General features: G+C 37.1%; 7 protein-coding genes and 1 pseudogene across 12 annotated transcripts; all 8 read right to left on the reverse strand.

Annotated features, from left to right (window-relative positions):
• Positions 1 to 167: 167 nt before the first annotated feature.
• On the reverse strand, positions 168 to 21,022 carry LOC135131640 (cytochrome P450 9e2-like). 2 transcript variants are annotated; one of them, XM_064059477.1, is made up of 3 exons: positions 20,789 to 21,022; positions 1,118 to 1,613; positions 168 to 1,069 (listed from the first exon to the last, which is right to left on the reverse strand). In XM_064059477.1, exons 1-3 carry the CDS (start codon positions 20,986 to 20,988, stop codon positions 173 to 175), a joined length of 1,593 nt encoding a protein of 530 aa, XP_063915547.1. In that variant the 5' UTR covers positions 20,989 to 21,022; the 3' UTR covers positions 168 to 172. The 2 variants fall into 2 exon arrangements, with proteins under 2 accessions (XP_063915547.1, XP_063915546.1); XM_064059476.1 differs by lacking the exon at positions 20,789 to 21,022 and adding an exon at positions 1,674 to 1,926.
• Positions 2,031 to 3,845, reverse strand: LOC135131643 (cytochrome P450 9e2-like). Its single transcript, XM_064059483.1, has 3 exons — positions 3,591 to 3,845; positions 3,045 to 3,540; positions 2,031 to 2,996 (listed from the first exon to the last, which is right to left on the reverse strand). The coding sequence occupies exons 1-3, from the start codon at positions 3,788 to 3,790 to the stop codon at positions 2,103 to 2,105; spliced, it is 1,590 nt and encodes a 529-aa protein (XP_063915553.1). The 5' UTR covers positions 3,791 to 3,845; the 3' UTR covers positions 2,031 to 2,102.
• On the reverse strand, positions 3,978 to 5,869 carry LOC135131645 (cytochrome P450 9e2-like). Of its 2 annotated transcripts, XM_064059487.1 has the most exons (4): positions 5,817 to 5,869; positions 5,496 to 5,713; positions 4,958 to 5,441; positions 3,978 to 4,906 (listed from the first exon to the last, which is right to left on the reverse strand). In XM_064059487.1, exons 2-4 carry the CDS (start codon positions 5,693 to 5,695, stop codon positions 4,001 to 4,003), a joined length of 1,590 nt encoding a protein of 529 aa, XP_063915557.1. In that variant the 5' UTR covers positions 5,696 to 5,713; positions 5,817 to 5,869; the 3' UTR covers positions 3,978 to 4,000. The 2 variants fall into 2 exon arrangements, with proteins under 2 accessions (XP_063915557.1, XP_063915556.1); XM_064059486.1 differs by lacking the exon at positions 5,817 to 5,869 and having other exon boundaries at positions 5,496 to 5,804.
• Positions 5,930 to 7,816, reverse strand: LOC135132151 (cytochrome P450 9e2-like). The gene is made up of 3 exons (XM_064060128.1): positions 7,453 to 7,816; positions 6,902 to 7,397; positions 5,930 to 6,848 (listed from the first exon to the last, which is right to left on the reverse strand). Exons 1-3 carry the CDS (start codon positions 7,650 to 7,652, stop codon positions 5,943 to 5,945), a joined length of 1,602 nt encoding a protein of 533 aa, XP_063916198.1. The 5' UTR covers positions 7,653 to 7,816; the 3' UTR covers positions 5,930 to 5,942.
• Positions 7,904 to 9,650, reverse strand: LOC135132152 (cytochrome P450 9e2-like). The gene is made up of 3 exons (XM_064060129.1): positions 9,383 to 9,650; positions 8,840 to 9,335; positions 7,904 to 8,788 (listed from the first exon to the last, which is right to left on the reverse strand). Exons 1-3 carry the CDS (start codon positions 9,583 to 9,585, stop codon positions 7,949 to 7,951), a joined length of 1,539 nt encoding a protein of 512 aa, XP_063916199.1. The 5' UTR covers positions 9,586 to 9,650; the 3' UTR covers positions 7,904 to 7,948.
• On the reverse strand, positions 9,838 to 11,771 carry LOC135132697 (cytochrome P450 9e2-like). Of its 2 annotated transcripts, none has more exons than XM_064060870.1 (4): positions 11,682 to 11,771; positions 11,364 to 11,578; positions 10,815 to 11,310; positions 9,838 to 10,763 (listed from the first exon to the last, which is right to left on the reverse strand). In XM_064060870.1, the coding sequence occupies exons 2-4, from the start codon at positions 11,561 to 11,563 to the stop codon at positions 9,867 to 9,869; spliced, it is 1,593 nt and encodes a 530-aa protein (XP_063916940.1). In that variant the 5' UTR covers positions 11,564 to 11,578; positions 11,682 to 11,771; the 3' UTR covers positions 9,838 to 9,866. The 2 variants fall into 2 exon arrangements, with proteins under 2 accessions (XP_063916940.1, XP_063916939.1); XM_064060869.1 differs by having other exon boundaries at positions 11,364 to 11,581; positions 11,682 to 11,739.
• LOC135131641 (cytochrome P450 9e2-like) lies at positions 16,958 to 21,269 on the reverse strand. Of its 3 annotated transcripts, none has more exons than XM_064059481.1 (4): positions 21,107 to 21,269; positions 18,509 to 18,726; positions 17,967 to 18,462; positions 16,958 to 17,916 (listed from the first exon to the last, which is right to left on the reverse strand). In XM_064059481.1, exons 2-4 carry the CDS (start codon positions 18,706 to 18,708, stop codon positions 17,020 to 17,022), a joined length of 1,593 nt encoding a protein of 530 aa, XP_063915551.1. In that variant the 5' UTR covers positions 18,709 to 18,726; positions 21,107 to 21,269; the 3' UTR covers positions 16,958 to 17,019. The 3 variants fall into 3 exon arrangements, with proteins under 3 accessions (XP_063915551.1, XP_063915550.1, XP_063915549.1); XM_064059480.1 differs by lacking the exon at positions 21,107 to 21,269 and adding an exon at positions 18,827 to 18,906; XM_064059479.1 differs by lacking the exon at positions 21,107 to 21,269 and having other exon boundaries at positions 18,509 to 18,820.
• A 60-nt stretch (positions 21,270 to 21,329) lies between these two features.
• Positions 21,330 to 23,261, reverse strand: LOC135131649 (cytochrome P450 9e2-like; annotated as a pseudogene).
• Positions 23,262 to 23,271: the final 10 nt, after the last annotated feature.

Here is a 23,271-nt window from a genome sequence, read left to right on the forward strand (position 1 = left end):
GGGACCTAATTTCTCTAAATGAATTCAATTACCACATCACTGTTATCCAATTTCGTTCTTGTGTTGCATTTTATGATGATGTCTGGTACCTACGCGGCGGAATTGAAACTATCTTTAACCTCTATTGTTCCTATTAAAATATCTTAAATAAAATTTTATAACATATGAAGACTTAAAGTATATCCCGGCGTTTAAGTCCTAACCAAAATCCTTTTTCCGCAGTCAAACTAAATTGTTTCTTGCTTAACACTAAAGGCATCTGAGTCTTTTCCACAGGAACTATCCCGAAATGTGACAACATATAAAAGAATAATATTTTAGTTTCCAAGAGAGCAAATCTGGAACCAATACAGTTTCTAGGTCCAGACCCAAAAGGTAAAAACGTGTATGGGTTTATGTTAACCTTGTTGTCATCGTTAAACCTTTCAGGATCAAACCGTTCTGGTTCTGGGTAGTATTGAGGATCTCGATGAAGACCAAAAATTGGTAACCACACAACGTCATTTTTTTCCAAGTGAATGGGTTTCTCATTGGGATATTTAGATTCTATGGTGTACGGTTTGGTGCAAATTCTATCAACAGCGATAGAATTGGGCCACTTTCTTAAAGTTTCAGAGACAACCATGTCCATATATTTCATACCAAGTAAAGCCTCGTAGGTAAGTTTACCCTTACAAGTTTCCAGAGTTTCGTCAACTTCGTCAATAAGTCTGTTTTGAATGGCTGGATTAACAGCAAGTTCGTAAGACATGAAAGACATAAGTGTTGACACTGTGTCAAAACCCGCGAAGAAGAAAATTAAAGCTTGTGAAATGATGTCTTGATCTGTAATTTCCGTCTTCTTGATTTTGGGGTTTTTGGTGATTTCAGATTCTGCAACTGTAGCAAAACCTGTGTCTTGAACGGTTTCCGTGTCTTCATGTTTGAGCCCGTTTTTTCGAGCTTCTAGAAGAAGATGGATCATGTCAGGTCTGACTATTCCATGTTTTTCGCGAGTTTGAATATTACTCGTCACTAGATTAGTGAAAAAGTCGCCCACTTCTCTGGAAAATAGTGTTATCTTAAACAGCTGAAAAAAAAACTAACTAAAAAGTAATGAATAAAATACGAAAATTACTTGAAGTAATTTAGGCACTAATATGCATACAAATAACTTGACATTCATCCAAAAGCCACTAAAATCTGTGGCTGCTTTCCCCATCATATAAAACTCGTTCTTCCTGTCACTCAAAGAATCACATTCCACTCCAAAAGCAGTGTTGGCGATTACATCATTAGTGAATCTAGTGAAGATATTTTTCATTTCAAGAGTAATGAGTTTTGAGTCTTTGTCCAAAAAGTACTTTACGAATCGTTCACCATTTTGCGAGATTAAAGAGAACATGGATTTCATTTTACTGCTGGTAAAAGCTGGACTGAGTTTTGTTCGCATTTCGCGCCACTTGTTTCCAGTTAAAGCGGAAAGATTTTTAACCCAAAGAGGGTCGCTGTCTTCTGGAAAAAAAGTTCGGTGGTCTACAAAGTGGTCGAAGTCCTTCACGGTGATTTGTTTGATGAGATCAGGGTCTCTTAGTAGAAGGGTTGGCAGAAAAAACTGGTAGAAGCCTGTGTACCTGATATATCATGGTGAACAGTTTTTCGAAATATATATAGGTAATAAAATTTTTACCCACCTGGTATTTGGACACATGTTGTAAACCATTTCAACCATTTCTGCAAAAGACTGTTTTCTCAGAAGCACTCCCCAAAAAACCCCGAAAATTAATTTTGGATTTCCTTGCTGCACCCCCTTTTTTACCCAATATTTGTAGGGGCGCACTAGCAACCAGTAACCTAAAGTACTGGTTGCTAGAGCGGCCAGTAGCCACCACATCGTACACACCTAATGTCACAGAAATGTACTGTAATCACTGGTAAATAGTTGCAAAGTTGAAGGACGTCTTCAATTGAACAATTCAGACGAAGCCTAATTATTTTTGTCTCGGTGTTACGAAATTTGTTATTGGTTGGTGTTAATGATAACGACTGAATCCGGTTGCGGTTTTATAGTGTATAATCTTTATTTATTTATGTTAAAATGTGTTAAATTAAATGTGCCAAACTCATATTCTAGAACGACGTTTAAGCCCCAACCAAAACCCCTTTTCCGCAGTCAAATTAAAGTGCTTTTTGCTTATAACCAAAGGTATCTGGGTCTTCTCCACAGGAACTATCTCGAAATATGACAAAATATAAAAGAACAAGGTTTTAGTTTCCAAGAGGGCAAATCTGGAACCAATACAATTCCTAGGTCCAGATCCAAAAGGCACGTATGCGTAAGGGTTAATGTTGCCCTTATTTTCATCGTTAAACCTTTCGGGATTAAACCTCTCTGGCTCTGGATAGTACTGAGGATCTCGATGCAGCCCAAAAATGGGCAACCAAACAACATCATTCTTTTCCAAATGGACCGGTTTTTCATCGGGAAATTTAGGCTCGATGGTATAGGGTTTTGTGCAAATTCTGTCCATGGCGCCAGAACTGGGCCACTTTCTTAAAGTTTCCGAGACAACCATATCCATGTATTTCATACCAAGAAGACCCTCGTAAGTGAGTTTACCCTTACAAGCTACCAAAGTTTCGTCCACCTCTTCGATAAGTCTAGTTTGAACGTCTGGATTAACTGCTATTTCGTGGGACATAAAGCACATGAGTCCGGACACTGAGTCAAAACCAGCGAAGAAGAAAATTAAAGCTTGCGACGTAATATCTAGATCTGTAATTTCTGTTTTGGTGTTTTTGGGGTTTTTGGTGATTTCGGATTCTGCCACTGTGGCAAAACCTGTATCTTGGGGTTCAGTTTCTTCATGTTTAAGCCCGTTTTTTCTAGCTTCCAGGAGAAGATGGATCATATCTGGTCTTACTATCCCAAGTTTTTCACGACTTCGGATGTTGCTTTTGATTAGATTAGTGAAAAAATGGGCAACTCGTTTTGAAAAGAAGGTTATTTGGAAAAACTAAACAAACACAAATTAACTTAAATGTAGTCACAACAATGAACTTACTTTTCCTAGTTTAGGTGCTAACATGTAGACCAAGAACGAAATATTTTTCCAGAACCCACTAAAATCAGTAGCATCTTTGCCCATCAAGTAAAACTCGTTTGTTCTGTCCCCTAAAGAATCACATTCCACTCCAAAAGCAGTACTGGCGATGACATCATTAGTGAATCTAGTGAAAGTGTCTTTCATTTCCACAGTAACAACGTTTTCGTTTTTTTTCAAAAAGTACTTCACGAATTGTTCACCATTTTGTGACATTAACGTGAACATGTATTTCATTTTGCTGCTGGTGAAAGATGGACTGAGGGTTGCTCGCATTTCGCGCCATTTTCTACCAGTCAAAGCGACTAAATTTTTAGACCATAATGGGTCACTGTCTTCTGGGATAAAATTCCGACGGTCTACAAAGTGGTCGAAGTCTTTCACGGTGATTTGTTTGATAAGCTCAGGGTCCTTTAGTACAAGTGTTGGAACAAAAAATTGGTAGAACCCTGAGTACCTAAAGTACCACACGTTAGCCTATAAAAAAATTTGCACAATTTTACCCACCTGGTGTTTGGACACATATTATAAACTATTTGAACCATTTCCGCAAAACTACGTTTTCTCAAAACCATTTCCAAAATATCCCTCAAAATGAATGACGGAGGTCCTTGTTTTACCCCTTTTTTCGCCCAATAGTTGCGCGGGCGGGTCAAGGACCAGTAGCCAAAGGCAACGGCTGCTGCAGCGACTAATATCCACCACATCGTGCAGACCTAACGACACTAAAATAGAATCACTCGTAAAGATTTGTCAAGTTGAAGGACGTCTTCATTTAAGCAATTGAGTACGAGAATAATATTTTATTTTGACGCGCTATCTTAAGCTCTTCCCAGACGGGTGACGCAATTTGTTTGGCTACTGATTAGCGGTAGGAGAAAACAAATACGATAATTTTTCTGTCGACAATAATATTTTTATTTTCTACTTTTATGTGAGCGTCGTTTAAGCCCCAACCAAAAGCCATTTTCCGCCGACAAAATTATATGTTTCTTGCTTAAAACTAAAGGAATTTGTGTCTTCTCGACAGGAACTATCTCGAAATGTGACAAAACACAAAAGAATAACGTTTTGGCTTCTAAGAGAGCCAATCTGGAACCAATACAATTCCTAGGTCCATGTCCAAAAGGCAAATACGTGTACGGTTTAATGTTGACCTTGTTTCCATCGTTAAACCTTTCGGGATCAAACCGTTCCGGTTCTGGATAATACTGCGGGTCTCTATGAAGCCCAAAAATGGGTAACCATACAACATCATTTTTTTCCAAGTGAACAGGTTTCTCTTCAGGGCATTTAGCCTCGATGGTGTAAGGTTTTGTGCAAACCCTATCCACACCAACTGAACTGGGCCACTTTCTTAGAGTTTCAGAGACCACCATATCCATATACTTCATACCAAGAAGATTCTCGTAGGTAAGTTTACCCTTACAAGCTTCCAGAGTCTCGTCTACTTCTTGTATAAGTCTCGTTTGGACGTCCGGGTTAAGAGCCAGTTCGTAAGACATAAAGCACATGAGTGCAGACACTGAGTCAAAACCGGCAAAGAAAAAACTTAAAGCCTGAGAAGCTATGTCTTGATCGGTGATTTTTATTTTGGTGTTTTTGGGGGTTTTGTTGACATCATGGTCTGCAGCAGTTGCAAAACCTGTGTCTTGAATAGGTTCGGTTTCTTCGTCTTTGAACCCGTTTTTTCGAGCTTCGACGAGAAGGTGGATCATGTCAGGTCTTACAATTCCGTGTTTTTGGCGACTGTGGATGTTGGTTTCGACCAGATTACTGAAAAAGTCGCTGACTTCTTTTGAAAATAGTGTTACCTTCAAAAGCTAAGACACACGTATGACTTGACAAATAAGGAGTCAAAGTAGTAAATTTACCTTGAAGAGTCCAGGCATTAAACTGTACCCAATGAACCTCCAGATACTCAAATCTGTAGCTTTCTTTCCCATGGTATAAAATTCGTTGTTCGAGTCTTCTAAAGAATCACATTCTACTCCAAAAGCAGTGTTGGCAATGACATCATTCGTGAACCTAGTGAAACTATCTTTCATTTCAATAGTGATAAGACTTTCCTCTTTTTTCAAAAAATATTGTACGAATTGTTCACCACTTTGTGATATTAAAGTAAACATGTACTTTATTTTACTACTGGTGAAAGCCGGACTGAGGGTTGTTCGCATGTCGCGCCACTTTTTACCAGTCAAAGCAACCAGATTGTTAGCCCATAATGGGTCACTACCTTCTGGAATAAAAGTCCGGTGGTCTTGAAAGTGGTCAAAATCTTTGACGGCGACTTGTTTTATCAGATCGGGGTCTTTTAAGACAAAAATTGGTGTAAAAAGTTGGTAGAAGCCTGAGTACCTAACGGATTTATTTTAACTACGATTTTTTTGGCGATTGCAAAATTTTACCCACCTGGTATTTGGACACCTATCATAAACCGTTTTGACCATTTCCCCAAGGGATTGTTTTTGCAAAACCATTCCCACGAAATCTCCAAAAATAAATCTGGGCGCTCCCTGCTTAACCCCCTTTTCCAACCAGTGTCTGTGGGGGCGAATCAGTAGCCGGTACCCCAAAACAACGGTTGCTACGACCGCTATTATCCACCACATCGTGCAGACCTAATAATACTGGAAAACCACGAGTGATGAACATTGTTTACCGAACTGAAGGCCAAGTGCGTCTAAACATTTAGTGGGGGCCTGCCCACTCTGTATAATTAGATTTGCTTACCAGTATGATAAAGTTTCACTGTTTCTTTTATACTGCCATATGTTGTCGTTTGCCGATCTCTTATCTTATCACTATTAATCGGTAAATATTTAGGATTAATAATACACCGTAAAGTTAAGTAATGTTTTATTTTCTACTTAAGTGAACACGACGTTTAAGCCCCAACCAGAACCCATTTTCCGCAGTCAAATTAAACTGTTTCTTGGTTAAAACTAAAGGTATCTCAGTCTTTTCCACAGGAACTACCTCAAAATGTGATAAAACATAAAAGAATAAGGCTTTGGTCTCCAATAGAGCAAATCTGGAACCAATACAGTTCCTAGGTCCCGATCCAAAAGGCAAATAGGTGCACGGTTTAATATTGACCTTGTTCTCATCGTTGAACCTTTCTGGATCAAACCGCTCGGGTTCTGGATAATATTGAGGATCTCTATGAATAGCAAAAACGGGAAACCAAACCACAGCGTTATTTTCCAAGTGTACGGGCTTCTCGTCGGGATACTTAGGTTCAATAGTATACGGTTTTGTACAAATTCGGTCCAGCGCTACAGCATTAGGCCACTTTCTTAGAGTTTCGCAGACAACCATATCCAGATATTTCATACCAAGAAGAGCTTCATAGGTAAGTTTACCTTTACAAGCTTCCAAAGTTTCGTCCACTTCTTCTATAAGTCGTTTTTGGACGTCTGGGTTCACGGCAAGTTCGTAAGACATGAAGCACATGAGAAGAGACACGGTTTCAAATCCAGCGAAAAAGAAAAGTAGAGCTTGAGAGATGATATCTTCATCTGTGATCTCTCTTTTGGTGTTTTGAACGTCTTTGTTGGTCTCGGATTCTGCCACAGTGGCAAAACCTGTGTCTTGAAGGGGTTCGCTTTCGTCGTGTTTCAGCTCGTTTTTTCGAGCTTGGAGAAGAAGGTGGATCATATCAGGTCGTACGATCCCGTGTTTTTCGCGACTTTGAATGTTGCTCTTGACTAGATTAGTGAAAAAGTCGGTGACGCTTCGTGAAAATAGCGGTATTTTAAAAAACTAAAAAGTAATAGAAGTTGGGCCAAGAGTTGTGAACACAATAGTGAACTTACCTTGTATACTCTAGGTATCACAAGATATCCAATTAATTTGAGCATTCTCCAAATGCCACCCACATCTGTTGCCTCTTTTCCCATCAAGTAAAACTCGTTTTCTCTGTCTCTCAAAGAATCACATTCTGCTCCAAAAGCAGTGTTGGCGATAACGTCATTAGTGAATCTAGTGAAAGTGTCTTTCATTTCAATTGTAATGAGATTCTCGTCTTTTTTCAAAAAGTAGTTTACGAATTGTTCACCACTTTGGGAGATTAAAGTGAACATGTATTTCATTTTGCTACTGGTGAAAGCTGGACTGAGGGTTGTTCGCATTTCACGCCATTTTTTACCCCTCAAAATCAGCAGGTTTTTGTCCCATAGTGGATCGATGTCTTCTGGAATGAAACTCCGGTGATCTACAAAGTGATCGAAATCTTTGACTGTGATCTGTTTGATGAGGTCGGGGTCTTTGACTAGAAGCGTTGGTAGAAAAAATTGGTAGACGCCTGAGTACCTAAAATGTGACAGTGTTTACCTAGTCGACACGATTAGACTAAAATTTTACCCACCTTGTATTTGGACACGCGTTATAAAGCATCACCATCACGTCCGGAAAAGACAGTTTTCGAAAAATCGTTGCCCCGATATCTCCAAAAATTAAGCTTGGAGTCCCTTGCTTTACTCCCTTTTCCAACCAGTACCTGTAGGGTCGGGTCAGCAACCAGTACCCCACAGCAACGGCTGCTACAGTGGCCAATATCCACCACATCGTGCAAACCTAATAACACTGGATAAACAGGTTTGACGAGCTGAAGGACAACTGCGTATAAATATTTGGGTGGGGGTCCACTCTTTATAATTAGATTTGTTTACTGGTATTACCAATTTTATAGTGTCATATGCTTTTCTCAACAATTTGAAGCAACTAGTTTGATTTCTGGGAGTTTTGTTGTTATCTGCTACTCTTATCTTATCATTGATAATCATTTTGTGTCTGGGTTATGGATTAATAATACATCGTATACATAGTGTTGTTTATTCCAGTTAAATTAGACTGAACAAATATTATTCTCTACGACGTTTTAGACCCAACCAAAATCCCTTTTCCGCTATCAAACTAAAATGCTTCTTGCTTAAAACTAAAGGTATCTGTGTCTTCTCCACGGGAACTATCTCGAAACGTAACAGAATATTAAAGAACAAAATTTTAGTCTCCAAGAGAGCAAATCTGTAACCAATACAATTCCTAGGTCCAGCTCCAAAAGGCACATACGTGTACGGTTTAATCTTGGCCTTGTTTTCATCGCTAAATCTTTCAGGGTCAAAACGATCCGGTTCTGGAAAAAATTCGGGGTCGCGATGAAGACCAAACACTGGCAACCAGACAACAGCACCCTTTTCCAAGTGAATAGGTCTCTCATCAGGATATTTAGCCTCAATAGTGTAGGGTTTTGTACAAACTCTATCCAAAGCAACAAGATTCGGCCATTTTCGTAAAGTTTCTGAGACAACCATGTCCATATATTTCATACCAAGAAGACTCTCGTAGGTAACTTTGCCCTTACAGGCTTCCACAGTTTCGTCTACTTCTTGTATAAGTTTTGTTTGGATATCTGGGTTAAGCGCAAGCTCGTAAGACATAAAGCACATGAGTGTAGACACAGTTTCAAAACCAGCGAACAAGAAAACCAAAGCTTGCGAAACGATGTCTTGATCTGTAATTTCTGTTTTGTTGTTTTTGTTAATTTCAGGTTTTGCGTCTTGAAGGAATGCTCGAGCTTCGAGGAGAACTTGGATAACGTCTGGTCTTACTATTCCAAGTTTTTCACGACTGCGAATGTTAGTCGTTACTAGATTAGTGAAAAATTTTCCGAATGATTTTGAAAACATTGTTATTTTGAAAATCTAAAAAAAAATCAGTTAAGTCAAAAATAAAGACACCAACGATGGACTTACTTTAAATAATTTAGGTATTAAGAGATATCCAGCAAGTATGAATTTCTTCCGAAAACTACCAAAATCTGTAGCTTCTTTTGCCATCAAATAAAATTCGTTTTTCCTGTCTTTCAAAGAATCGCATTCTACTCCAAAAACAGTGTTAGCGATGACATCGCTAGTTAATCTGGTTAAAATATCTTTCATTTCAACTGTAACGAGCTTTCTTTTTTGGTTCAAGAAGTATTCTGTGAACTGTTCACCGTTTTGCCAGATTAGTGTAAACATGTACTTCATTTTGGTACGGGTGAAAGCAGGACTGAGTGTTGCTCGCATTTCGCGCCATTTTTCGCCAGTTAAGGCGAAGAGGTTTTTATCCCAAAGGGGGTCATTGTCTTCTGGAATCAAAGTCCGACGGTCTAGAAAGTGGTCGAAGTCTTTAACGTAAATCTGTTTGATGAGGTCGAGGTCCTTTAGTACGAGTATTGGTTGTAAAAACAGGTAGAAGCCTGAGTATCTGGAGTAGCGTAGATCACAGTTAAGAAATGCAATTAAAGAACTTACCTGGTCTTTGGACAAATATTATAAACCACTTCAACCATTTCTGCAATCGCTAGTTTTCGAATAATCGTTTGCCAGTTAAGCCAGACACTAAATCTTGGAGGTCCTTGTTCCACTCCCTTTTCCACCCAGTGCGAATGGGGGCGAACCGACAACCAGTATCTCACACCAAGGGCTGCTGCTATGGCGATTGCAACCCACCACATCGTACAGATTTATATTATTACTGGTAGGCAGTCTCTTATAAATACAATTTTCAGAACTGCAGAATGTTTTCGATGATAATAACTGACGATGACCTCTTAATGTCTGTTGCTTACTATCAATCTTCGATGAAAATGGTATACCCTAGATGACCTTTAGTAAACGTGATCTACGAGTTAATGTGTCTTTATCTGTTATAATTTTGTCTTTAGATTCTTGACAACCTGGATCAAAAAACACCATAAATAAAGATTTAATTTTATTAAAATATCATACAAAACAATTAGACTCTAGAGCGACGTTTAAGCCCTAACCAAAACCCATTTTCCGCAGTCAAATTAATCTGCTTCTTGCTTAAAACTAAAGGTATCTGAGTTTTCTCCACAGGAACTATCTCGAAATGTGACAAAATATAAAAGAACAACGTTTTAGTCTCCAAAAGAGCAAATCTGGAACCAATACAGTTTCTAGGTCCAGAACCAAAAGGCAAATATGTATACGGTTTAATGTTGGCCCTGTTCTCATCACTAAACCTTTCAGGATCAAAACGTTTTGGTTCGGGATAGTACTGAGGATCTCGATGTATTCCAAAAATTGGTAACCAAACAACCGCATTGGTTTCTAAGTGAACGGGTTTCTCATCAGGGTATTTAGGCTCGATGGTGTAGGGTTTTGTGCAAACTCTATCCACAGCAACGGGATTCGGCCATTTTCTTAAGGATTCAGAGACTACCATGTCCATGTATTTCATACCAAGAAGAGCCTCGTAAGTAAGAGTCCCTTTACAAGCTTCCAAAGTATCATCTACTTCTTGAATAAGTCGTTTTTGGATGTCTGGATTAACAGCAAGTTCGTGACACATAAAGCACATGAGAGTAGACACAGTGTCGAAACCAGCGAAGAAGAAAATTAAAGCTTGAGACGTGATATCTTGATCTGTAATTTCTGTTTTTGTGTTTGTGGGGTTTTTGTTGATTTCGGATTCAGCGACTGTTGCAAAACCTGTGTCTTGAACGGGTTCGCTTTCTTCGTGTTTAAGCCCGTTTTTTCGAGCTTCGAGTAGAAGATGGACCATATCAGGTCTTACAATTCCATGTTTCTCGCGGCTTTGAATATTACTCTTGATTAGGTTAGTGAAAAAGTAAGCGACTTCTTTTGAAAACAGTTTTAACTTAAAGAACTACAAAAAACGTAAGTTAACACAAAAGTAGTGAAAACACAATTAATGTACCTTGACTAATTTGGGTATTAATATGTATCCAAAGAACTTGAGATTCTTCCAAATGCCACTAAAATCTGTGGCTTCTTTCCCCATTATATAAAACTCGTTTTCTCGGTCCCGTAAAGAATCACATTCCACTCCAAAAGCGGTATTGGCGATGACGTCGTTAGTGAATCTAGTGAAGGTATCTTTCATTTCAACAGTAATGAGATCTTGGTCTTGCTTCAAGAAATATTGTACGAATTGTTCACCACTTTGTGAGATTAAAGTGAACATGTATTTCATTTTGCTGCTGGTGAAAGCTGGACTGAGGGTTGTTCGCATTTCGCGCCACTTTTTACCAGTCAAAGCAAACAGGTTTTTACCCCATAGTGGGTCGCTGTCTGCTGGAATAAAACTTCGGTGGTCTACAAAATGGTCGAAATCTTTCACTGTCATCTGTTTAATTAGATCAGGGTCCTTTAATACGAGTGTTGGTAGAAAAAATTGGTAGATGCCTGTGTATCTAAAATATCACAGGTTAATAATAATAGATACTCAATTTTTATTATTACCCACCTCGTATTTGGACACACATTATAAACCATTTCAAGCATGTCGGCGAAAGACTGTTTTCGAAGAACCGTTCCCCAGTTATCCCCAAAAATAAATCCTGGATTTCCTTGTTTCACTCCCTTTTCCAACCAGTACCTGTGGGGGCGAATCAGTAACCAGTATCCCACAGCCAGAGCTGCTATAGCGACCATTATCCACCACATCGTGCAGACCTAAAACTACTGGAAAAGCATTACTTATCATTGATATTTGCTAATGCGAAGGGCAACTTCGTTTAAACAATGGAGATGAGATATAATTTTACTAATTCGAATCACTTACCCGTGTTATCAGTTGAGTTCTTGGCTTGTGTTTTGGATGATAATGACTGATGATGACCTCCTGCTGTCTGTTTTATACTATACGTTGGTGCTGTCAAACTGTGACGCAATTATTTCATTTCTTGAAAGAGTGTTGTTACACTCTTTAACCTCCAGTCACTTATCTTATCACTCCTAATATTTAGGTTTTGGTAAAAGACAATTTTTGGTATTATTTGTATTGACTAGTTGTTTGCTCTTGTTATAAATTTTACGGTCTCTCTGTACCAGTTTTTTCCTTGCGATAATGTTCTAGAAGGAACTCGTAAAGCAATATACCCATATACGCCAAGAGCATGTTGTTGAAAATAGGTATATATTGAGAAAAAGAAACCACCCGCCCCTATCTCAGTTGTGATGAATTTTTTATTCGTTGTCAGATAGAGGGGCCGAGTTTAATTGCAAAATTCATATTTTTATACCAAAATTTACTAAGGTAAAACTTAAGTTTCTTCTTCTTCTTCTCTTCAATTGAGGTAGTACTTTTTTTATATAAAATCAATCACCGAAATTTAGGTGGATGGGGTTTCAGAAGAAAAAAAATGAGAGAACGGGTGGGTAGGCGGGGATAGGTTTTACTTACCGAGAGAGTGTTTTATGGGCCCACCCACCCACCCCCTTTTCATTCTGGTGAATACGCTTAATACTGTTAATTATTGACAATATTATTGTCTTAACAGGATCTTCGGCAAATCTATTAAACCGTTGGTGAGAAAAGAGATAAATTGTTATTTTCCTTCTATAAATTATTCGATCTAGACCTTATATTTCAAGGGTTTTTTTGTGTGTATAGTGATGTTTTATTTGTGATATTACATATACAACATAGGTTACCGGCACATCAGATAAAAATACAAAAAATAGAATGTTTAATAGTCTAAACCAACCAAAGTTTTGAACAATTTCTTATTAATTTTTAAATTCTCTAAATTTAAACTGCCAATTTTTTTTTTAAACAATAAATTTTGTCTACTCTCTGTTGCAAGAAATTTTGGTAGTACTTTCCTAAACACTCGATATGCGTTAATAACTAAATTGTTTATCGGTGGATACCAAATTTTGAATGTTAATATTTTTATACTTAATTGTGTCTTCGGGGTTGATAATTTTAAATCAAGCTTTATGTTTGAAATCTTGAGCATTAAAATATTTGGTTACAGCGTTCTCTTTTAACTTCAAGTCGTAGACGAAATCTTCTTGATCAAAATGTACCTTAAAATATAATTTTACTAATACATAAGAAAAAACTTTACAGAAAAAGTACTTTACAAATTTTGAAAGTGGAACCGGTTTTCCAGTTTGGATGCCCCAAACTTTCTTTCCAAAAAAAAGGGTAATGGTTTTCTCCCCGCTCCCCGGCTCAGGACGAATAAAAAAATTAACCACAATTGAGATGGGGTGGGTGAGTGGGGTTTAGTCTTCGATTTTCTAAGTACATATACGTATTCTTTTTTCAACAATAAAATACTGAAAGTATCAAATTGTGTTTGATGAAAATAGCTGTATATATTGAGAAAAAGAAGCCAAAAATTAAGCGCCACCCACCCGCCCCTATCTCAGTTGTCATCAATTTTTTATTCGTTGTCAGATAGAGGGGCGGAGTTTAATTGCAAAATTCATATTTTTCTACCAAAATTTACCAAAAGTTAAAACCTAAGTTCTTCTTCTCTTCAATTAAGGTAGTACTTTTTTATATAAAATTAATCACAGAAATTTAGGTGGATGGGGTTTCAGAAGAAAAAAAATGAGAGAACGGGTGGGCGGGGCTAGGTCTTACTTTTTCCGAGAGAGTGTTTTATAGGCAAGCATTAGCCCCACCCACCCACCCCCTCTTCATTCTGGTGAATACGCTTAATGCTGTTAATTATTGACAATATTATTGTTTTAATAGAATCTTCGGCAAATCTATTAAACCGTTGGTGAGAAAAGAGATAAATTGTTATTTTCCTTCTATAAAGTATTCGATTTAGACCTTATATTTCAAGGGTTGTTTTTTTCGTGTATAGTGATAGTGATAGTGATATTTCATTTGTGATATTACATATACAACATAAATTAACTACACATCAGATAAAAATGCAGAAAATAAAATGTTTAATAATCTAAACCAACCAAAATTTTGGACAGTTTGTTATTAATTTTTAAATTCTCTAAATTTAAACTGCCAATTTTCCTTTCAAACAATAAATTTTGTCTTCTTTTTACTGCAATCAATTTTGGTAGTACTTTCCTAAACATTCGATTGTCTATCAGTGGATCTTGATATGTTTCTACTTAATTTTGTCTTCGGGATTAATAATTTTAAATGGAGCTTTATATTTGAAATTTTGAGCTTTAAAATATTTAGTTACAGCGTTCTTTTTTAATTTTAAGTCATTGACGAAATCTTCTTGATCGAAATGAACGTTAAAATATAATTTTACAATTCCATAAGAAAGAACTTTACAGAATAAGTATTTCACGAGTTTTGAAAGTGGAACCGATTTTCCAGTTTGGAAGCCTCAAACTTTCTTTGCAAAAAAAAGTGGAATGGTCTTCTCTCCGCTCCCTGCCTCAGGACGAATAAAAAGATTAATCACAATTGAGATGTGGCGGATGGGTGGGGTTTAGCCTTCGTTTTTCTTAGTAAATATACATAGTCTTCTTTCACCAATAAAATATTTAAAATATCAAATGGTGTTTGATGAAAATAGGTATATAAATTTTGAGAAGAAGGGCCCAAAAATTAAGCCCCACCCACCCACCCCTGTCTCAGTTGTGCTGAATTTTTTATTCGTTGTCAGACAGAAGGGCGGAGCTTAATTGGAAAATCCATATTTTTCTACAAAAATTTACTATTTTAAACATGTTTTAAGTTTCTTCTTTTTCTTCTCTCCAATTGGGGTAGTTTTTTTATATAAAATTAATCACCGAAATGGAGGCGGATGGGTGGGCGGGTTTTATTATATGTTCTTCTGCAGAGTGGGAGTGGTAAGTAACTGACAGAAACTAGGCTGTAAAAAAAATCGTCAATCTGAACTTTTTTGTTGTACTATTTGTTATACGATTTATTTCTTATTTCGGAAGAAAAAAAATGAGAGAACGGGTGGGTGGGCGGGGCTATGTCTTACTTTTTCCGAGAGAGTGTTTTATAGGCAAGCATTAGGCCCACCCACCCACCCCCTATTCATTCTGGTGAATACGCTTAATATTGTTAATTATTCACAATATTATTGTCTTAATAGAATCTTCGGCAGATCTATTAAACCGTTGTTGAGAAAACAGATAAATTGTTATTTTCGTTCTATAAATTTTTCGATCTAAACCTTATTTTTCAAGGGTTGTTTTTTTCGTGTATAGTGATAGTGATAGTGATATTTCATTTGTGATATTACATATACAACATAAATTAACTACACATCAGATAAAAATGCAGAAATTTGAATGTTTAATAGTCTAAACCAACCAAAATTTTGGAAACTTTGTTATTAATTTTTAAATTCTCTAAATTTAAATTGCCAATTTTTTCTTTTAAACAATAAATTTTGTCTTCTTTTTAGTGCAATCAATTTTGGTAGTACTTTCCTAAACGCTCGATTTGCGTTAATAACTAAATTGTTTATCAGTGGATACCTATTTTTGAATCTTGATATTTTTCTCATTATTTGTGTCTTTGGCTTTATATTTGAAATCTTGAGCTCTTTAAAATATTTAGTTACAGCGTTCTCTTTTAACCTTAAGTCGTAGACGAAATCTTCATGATCAAAATGTACCTTGAAATATAATTACATAAGAAAGGACTTCACAGAATACTTAAGTATTTTCCAAATTTTGAAAGTGGAACCGATTTTCCAGTTTAGACGCCTCAAACTCTCTTTCCAAAAAACGGGACGCCTCAGGACGAATAAAAGGATTAATCACAATTGAGATGGGGCGGGTGGGTGGGGTTTAGCCTTCGTTTTCCTTAGTAAATATACATAGTCTTCTTTCACCAATAAAATATTTAAAATATCAAATGGTGTTTGATGAAAATGGGGTATATAAATTTTGAGAAAAAGGACCCAAAAATTAAGCCCCACCCACCCTCCCCCGTCTTAGTTGCGCTAATTTTGTATTCGTTGTCAGACAGAGTGGCGGAGCTTAATTGCAAAATCCATATTTGTTTACAAAAATTTACTATTTTAAACATATTTTAAGTTTCTCTTCTTCTTCTCTTCAATTGGGGTAGTACTTTTTTATATAAAATTAATCAGTAAGTAACTGATAGAAACTCGGCTGTAAAAAAAGCGCCAATCGTAACTTTTTTGTTGTACTATTTGTTCTAAGATTTATTTCTTATTTGAGAAGATAAGAAATTAGAGATAGGGTGGGTGAGCGGGGCCTAAGGGGACATCTGGTCTAGTATGGCAAAAATCAGGGAGTTCTCACCCTCTGCGTGAATCAAGCACATTCAAGCAGTTAGGTGTCTTGACGAGTAGAGGAACGGAAACACACCCTGATATGGGCGGTACAATGGGCCCAAAGGCGGGGCCTAAGGGCCGGCTGGCTACGGTCAACCCCCATATAATTAGAACCAAGAATCCAGAGGTAGAAGCCTGAGTACCTACACTACCACAACTCAAAGTTAAGAAATGGTATATGATCATCAAATTAAAGAACTTATCTGGTATTTGGACAGACATTATAAACCACGCCAACCATTTCCACAATACATAATTTTCGAAAAATCGTTCTCCTTTTAAGTCGAAAACTAAATCCTGGGGGATTAATATAAGCGGTGTGTAGTTGTTTCTGAATGTATGTATTAGGTACCGAGAAGATTATCCAAGAATATTTGTCATACGTGTTCGCGCAGGGTGAAAATTAAAACTCGCTGTAGTAATTCAATCCTGCCGAGCACTATCGGAAATGAACCGCAGCCCAGGTGAATCAGGCGGCTAGGACGTGAAATTTCCATGGCAGCTGTGTAAAAAACGTCTAAACGAGCCATGATTCGGTCTCTGTTCCTGGCTTTCATCGGCACTTCATCAGAAATAACATATCACGTATCCAAGACACATCTTTAGATGTAAGTGGATGTAAGTTTTGATACATTTTATACAAGTGGAGCGAGATAAAAAAATTAGTTTTGATAATTATGAGACAAATTTTCGGATAATTTTTTAAGTATTGAAAATAATAAGTATTCGTTCTTTCGTTTGGTTTGATATAACCAATTGGTATTCTTTCATTTTGTGACATTCTATAAAACACACCATAAATAAAGTATTATTTTTATAAAATATCATACAAGAAACTTATTTTCTATTATGTACGAGCAATTAGACTTTGGAGCGACGTTTAAGCCCCAACCAAAAGCCATTTTCCGCAGTCAAATTAAACTGCTTCTTACTTATAACTAAAGGTATCTGAGTTTTCTCCACAGGAACTATCTCGAAATGTGACAAAATATAAAAGTATAACGTTTTAGTCTCCAAAAGAGCAAATCTGGATCCAATACAGTTTCTAGGTCCGGATCCAAAAGGCAAATACGTGTACGGCTTAATGTTGGCCCTATTCTCATCACTAAACCTTTCAGGATCAAAACGCTTTGGGTCGGGATAGTACTGAGGATCTCGATGTATCCCAAAAGTTGGTAACCAGATGACAGCTTTAGTTTCCAAGTGAACTGGTTTTTCATCAGGGTATTTAGGTTCGATAGTGTAGGGTTTTGTGCAAACTCTATCCACGGCAATAGGATTTGGCCATTTTCGTAAAGATTCAGAGACAACCATATCCATGTATTTCATACCAAGAAGAGCCTCGTAAGTAAGTTTCCCCTTACAAGTTTCCAAAGTTTCATCAACTTCTTCAATAAGTCGTTTTTGGATGTCTGGATTAACAGCAAGCTCGTAAGACATAAAGCACATGAGTGTAGACACTGTGTCGAAACCAGCGAAGAAGAAAATTAAAGCTTGAGACGTGATATCTTGTTCTGTAATTTCTGTTTTTGCGTTTGTGGGGTTTTTGTTGATTTCGGATTCCGCAACTGTGGCAAAACCTGTGTCTTGAAGGGGTTCGTTTTCTTCGTGCTTAAGCCCGCTTTTTCGAGCTTCGAGCAGAAGATGGACCATATCAGGTCTTACAATTCCGTGTTTTTCGCGGCTTTGGATATTGCTCTTGATGAGGTTAGTGAAAAAGTCGCCGATTTTTTTTGAAAACAGTTTTATCTTAAAAAGCTACAAAAAACATAATTTACACACCAGTAGTGAAAACACTATTAATTTACCTTGAATAACCTGGGTATTAATATGTATCCAAAGATTTTGAGATTATTCCAAATGCCACTAAGATCTGTGGCTTCTTTCCCCATCATATAAAACTCGTTTTCTCGGTCCCTTAAAGAATCACATTCCACTCCAAAAGCGGTATTGGCGATGACGTCATTAGTGAATCTAGTGAAGGTATCTTTCATCTCAATAGTAACAAGATCTTGGTCTTGCTTCAAGAAATATTTTACGAATTGTTCACCACTTTGTGATATTAAAGTGAACATGTATTTCATTTTGCTGCTGGTGAAAGCTGGACTGAGGGTTGTTCGCATTTCGCGCCACTTTTTACCAGTCAAAGCAAACAGGTTGTTACCCCATAGCGGGTCGCTGTCTGGTGGTACCAAAGTTGGGTGGTCTACAAAGTGGTCGAAATCTTTCACTGTAATCTGTTTAATTAGATCAGTGTCTTTTATTATGAGTGTTGGCAGTAAGAATTGGTAGATGCCTGTGTACCTAAAATTGCACAGGTTACACCACACCACAATAGACGAACACCCACCTGGTATTTGGACACACATTATAAACCATTTCAAGCATGTCTGCAAAAGACTGTTTTCGGAGAACCGTTCCCCAGTTATCCCCGAAAATAAATCCTGGATTTCCTTGTTTCACTCCCTTTTCCAACCAGTACCTGTGGGGGCGGATCAGTAACCAGTATCCCACAGCGAGAGCTGCTATGGCGACCAGTATCCACCACATCGTGCAGATCTAACACAACTGGAAAAACATTACTTGTTGTTGATAGTTGCTAAGTTGAAGGACAACTTCATTTAAATAACTGAGGTGAGGTATAAATTTACTAATTCGAATCACTCACTAGTATTATTAGTTTTGTTATTGGTTAGTGTTTTGTATGATAATGGCTGATGATGACCTCGTGCTGCCTGTTTTATACTATACGTTGGTGCTGTCAAACATGTGATACAAGTAATTTATTGATTTCTTAAAAGAATGTTGTTATACGTTTTACCCTTTAACCTCCAATCGCTTATCTTATTTATCACTCCTAAAATTTAAGTTTGGCTAAAAGACAATTTTTGGTATTATTTAATGTTGTTTGATAATTTGAGTCCCGTTTCTTCAATTAATTCCTGATTTTAATTCTGTTGTTGTTTTATTTATTTTTGTTAAAGATTCTATGATCTCTATATATCAGGATTTTAATACATCATAAATAACAGGTTATGTTTTTATTACCGTCTATTAATAATAATAATATATTAGGTACACACATATGGTAATTTACACCAGGTATAAAACTCACTTTCCATTTATTTATGAACACCTAGACTCTAGAGCGACGATTAAGCCCTACCCAAAACCCATTTTCCGCAGTCATATTAAACTGCTTCTTACTTATAACTAAAGGTATCTGAGTTTTCTCCACAGGAACGATCTCGAAATGTGACAAAATATAAAAAAACAACGTTTTAGTCTCCAAAAGAGCAAGTCTGGAACCAATACAACTTCTAGGTCCAGAACCAAAAGGCAGATACGTGTATGGTTTAATCTTGGCCTTGTTTTCATCACTAAACCTTTCAGGATCAAAACGTTTTGGTTCAGGATAATACTGAGGATCACGATGTATTCCAAAAATTGGTAACCAAACAACAGCATTAGTTTCCAAGTGAACGGGTTTCTCATCAGGGTACTTAGGCTCGATAGTATAGAGTTTTGTGCAAACTCTATCCACATTAATGGGATTCGGCCATTTTCTTAAGGATTCAGAGATAACCATGTCCAAGTATTTCATACCAAGGAGAGCTTCGTAAGTAAGTTTCCCCTTGCAAGCTTCCAGAGTTTCATCTACTTCTTGAGTGAGTCGGTTTTGGATGTCTGGATTAACAGCAAGCTCGTGACACGTAAAGGACATAAGTAAGGACACTGTCTCGAATCCAGCGAAGAAGAAAATTACAGCTTGCGAAGTGATATCTTCATCTGTAATTTCTATTTTTGGGTTTGTGGGGTTTTTGTTGATTGCGGATTCCACAACTGTGGCAAAACCTGTGTCTTGAAGGGGTTCGTTTTCTTCGTGTTTAAGTCGATTTTTCCGGGCTTCGAGCAAAAGATGGAGGTCTTACAATTCCATGCTTTTCCCGGCTTTGAATGTTGCTCTTGATTAAGTTAGTGAAAAAGTCGGCGACTTCTTTGGAAAACAGTTTTATCTTAAAGAGCTACAAAAATCGTAAGTTAACACAAAAGTTTGGTGAAAACACAATTAATTTACCTTCAATAATTTGGGTACTAAAATGTATCCAATGAATTTGAGATTTTTACAAAGGCCACTAAAATCTGTGGCTTCTTTTCCCATCATATAAAACTCGTTTTCCCTCTCTCCTAAAGAATCACATTCTACTCCAAAAGCAGTATTGGCGATGACGTCATTAGTGAATCTAGTTAAGGTATCTTTCATTTCAACAGTAATAAGTTCTTGGTCCTTTTTCAGGAAAAAATTAACGAATTGTTCACCACTTTTTGATATTAAAGAGAACATGAATTTCATTTTGCTGCTGGTGAAAGCCGGACTGAGGGTAGTTCGCATTTCACGCCATTTTTTACCAGTTAAAGTCAACAGGTTTTTACCCCATAGTGGGTCACTGTCTGCTGGAATCAAAGTTGGGTGGTCTACAAAGTGGTCGAAATCTTTCACTGTAATCTGTTTAATTAGATCAGGGTCCTTTATTACGAGTATTGGTTGTAAAAATTGGTAGATGCCAGTGTATCTAAAATACTACGGGTAAAATAATACATACATACTCAGTTTTTATTAATTACTCACCTCGTATTTGGACACATATTGTAAACCATTTCAATCAATTCAGCAAAGGACTGTTTTCGAAGAACAGTTCCCCAGTTATCCCCAAAAATAAATTTTGGATTTCCTTGTTTCACCCCCTTTTCTAACCAGTACTTATGGGGGCGAATCAGTAACCAGTAACCCACAGCGAGAACTGCTATAGCGACCACTATCCACCACATCGTGCAGACCTAACACTACTGGAAAAGCATTACTTCTCATTGTTAATTGCTAAGGTGAAGGGCAACTTAATTTAAATAATTGAGAGGAAACATAATTTTACTAATTCGAAACACTTACCAGTGTTATCAGTTTTGTACTTGGTTAGTGTTTTGGATGATAATGGCTGATAATCACCTCGTTCTGTCTGTTTTATACTATCCATTGGTGCTGATTTGATTTCTTAAAAGACTTATAGATTTCACTCTTTAACCTCCAGTCTCTTATCTTATCTTATCACTCGTAATATTTAGGTTTGAGTAAAAGACAATTTTTAGGTGTTATTTTAATAAGACACCATAAATAACTGGTTATAATATATTAATAATATATTAGATACAAATCCTAAGCTTTTGAGCGACGTTTAAACCCTAACCAAAACCCATTTTCCGCAGTCAAATTAAATTGCTTTTTGCTTAAAACTAAAGGAATTTGAGTCTTCTCCACTGGAACTATTTTAAAATTCGACAAAATATAAAAGAACAAGGTTTTAGTCTCCAAGAGAGCAAATCTGGAACCAATACAATTCCTAGGTCCCGATCCAAAAGGCAGATACGTGTAAGGGTTAATATTGACTTTGTTTTCATCGTTAAATCTTTCAGGATCAAAACGCTCTGGTTCTGGATAGTATTGAGGATCTCGATGAATACCAAAAACTGGCAGCCAAATAACATCACCTTTTCTCAAGTGAACAGGTCTCTCATCGGGATATTTAGGGTCGATGGTGTAAGATTTAGTGCAAATTCTATCCAAGACAGGATTGGGCCATTTTCTTAAAGATTCTGAGACAACCATGTCCATATATTTCATACCAAGAAGACTCTCGTAAGTCAGTTTACCTCTACAAGCCTCCAGAGTTTCATCTACTTCTTGAATGAGTCTTTTTTGGATGTCTGGATGGACAGCAAGTTCGTGAGACATAAAGCACATGAGTATGGACACCGTCTCGAACCCAGCGAAGAAGAACATTAAAGCTTGTGAGGTGATATCATCATCTGTAATTTCAGTTTTTGTATTAATGGGGCTTGCAATGACTTCGGATTCTGTGGCAGTGGCAAAACCTGTGTCTTGAATTGGTTCGGTTTCTTCGTATTTCAGCCGGTATTTTCGAGCTTCAAGGAGAAGATGGATCATGTCACGTCTTAGAATTCCGTGTTTTTCGCGGCTTCGAATATTGTTCTTGATCAGGTTAGTGAAAAAGTCGCCAACTGTTTTTGAAAACAGTTTGAACTTAAACAACTAAAAAAACTTGAATTAGCTAAAAATTGTGAAAACTATAGAGTTTACCGTAGCTAATCTGGGTACTAAAATGTATCCAAACAATTTGAGATTTTTCCAAAGGCCACTCAAATCTGTAGCTTCTTTTCCCATCAGGTAGAACTCGTTTTCTCTGTCCCCCAAAGAATCACATTCCACTCCAAAAGCAGTGTTGGCGATGACGTCATTGGTGAATCTAGTTAAGATGTCTTTCATTTCAACAGTAATCAGTTCTTGGTTCTTTTTCAAGAAAAAATTGACGAATTGTTCACCACTTTGTGATATTAAAGAGAACATAAATTTCATTTTGCTGCTGGTGAAGGCCGGACTGAGAGTAGCTCGCATTTCGCGCCACTTTTTACCAGTCAAAGCAAAAAGATTTTTACCCCATAGTGGATCGCTGTCTTCCGGAATAAAAGTCCGGTGGTCTACAAAGTGGTCAAAGTCTTTGACTGTCATCCGTTTGATTAAATCAGGGTCCTTTATTACAAGGGTTGGTAGTAAAAACTGGTACATGCCTGTGTATCTAAAACACGATTTTTCACTAATCATACAAAGATTCAAAATTGTACCCACCTGGTATTTGGACACATATTATAAACCATTTCGATCATGTCCGCAGTAGACTGTTTTCGTAGAACCAATTATCCCCAAAAATAAATCCTGGATTTCCTTGTTTCACTCCCTTTTCCAACCAGTACCTGTGGGGACGAATCAGCAACCAGTACCCCACAGCAAGAGCAGCTATAGCGACCACTATCCACCACATCGTGCAGACCTAACAACACTGGAAAACGATTACTGAACATTGATGTTTACTAAGGTGAAGGGCAATTTCATTTAAACAATTGAGTGGAGATCTAATTTTGCTAATTCGAATCACTTACCGGTGTTATCAATTTTGCTCTTGGTCAGTGGTTCGGTTGATAATGATGACAATATATTATGATGTCAACATTTTTTTCGTGAAGGTCTCTAGAATGTAGATT

Source organism: Zophobas morio, unplaced genomic scaffold, assembly GCF_036711695.1.
Source record: "Zophobas morio isolate AGI-343-1 ecotype UQ-CSIRO unplaced genomic scaffold, CSIRO_AGI_Zmor_V1 ptg000021l, whole genome shotgun sequence".
NCBI classification, from domain to species: domain Eukaryota; kingdom Metazoa; phylum Arthropoda; class Insecta; order Coleoptera; family Tenebrionidae; genus Zophobas; species Zophobas morio.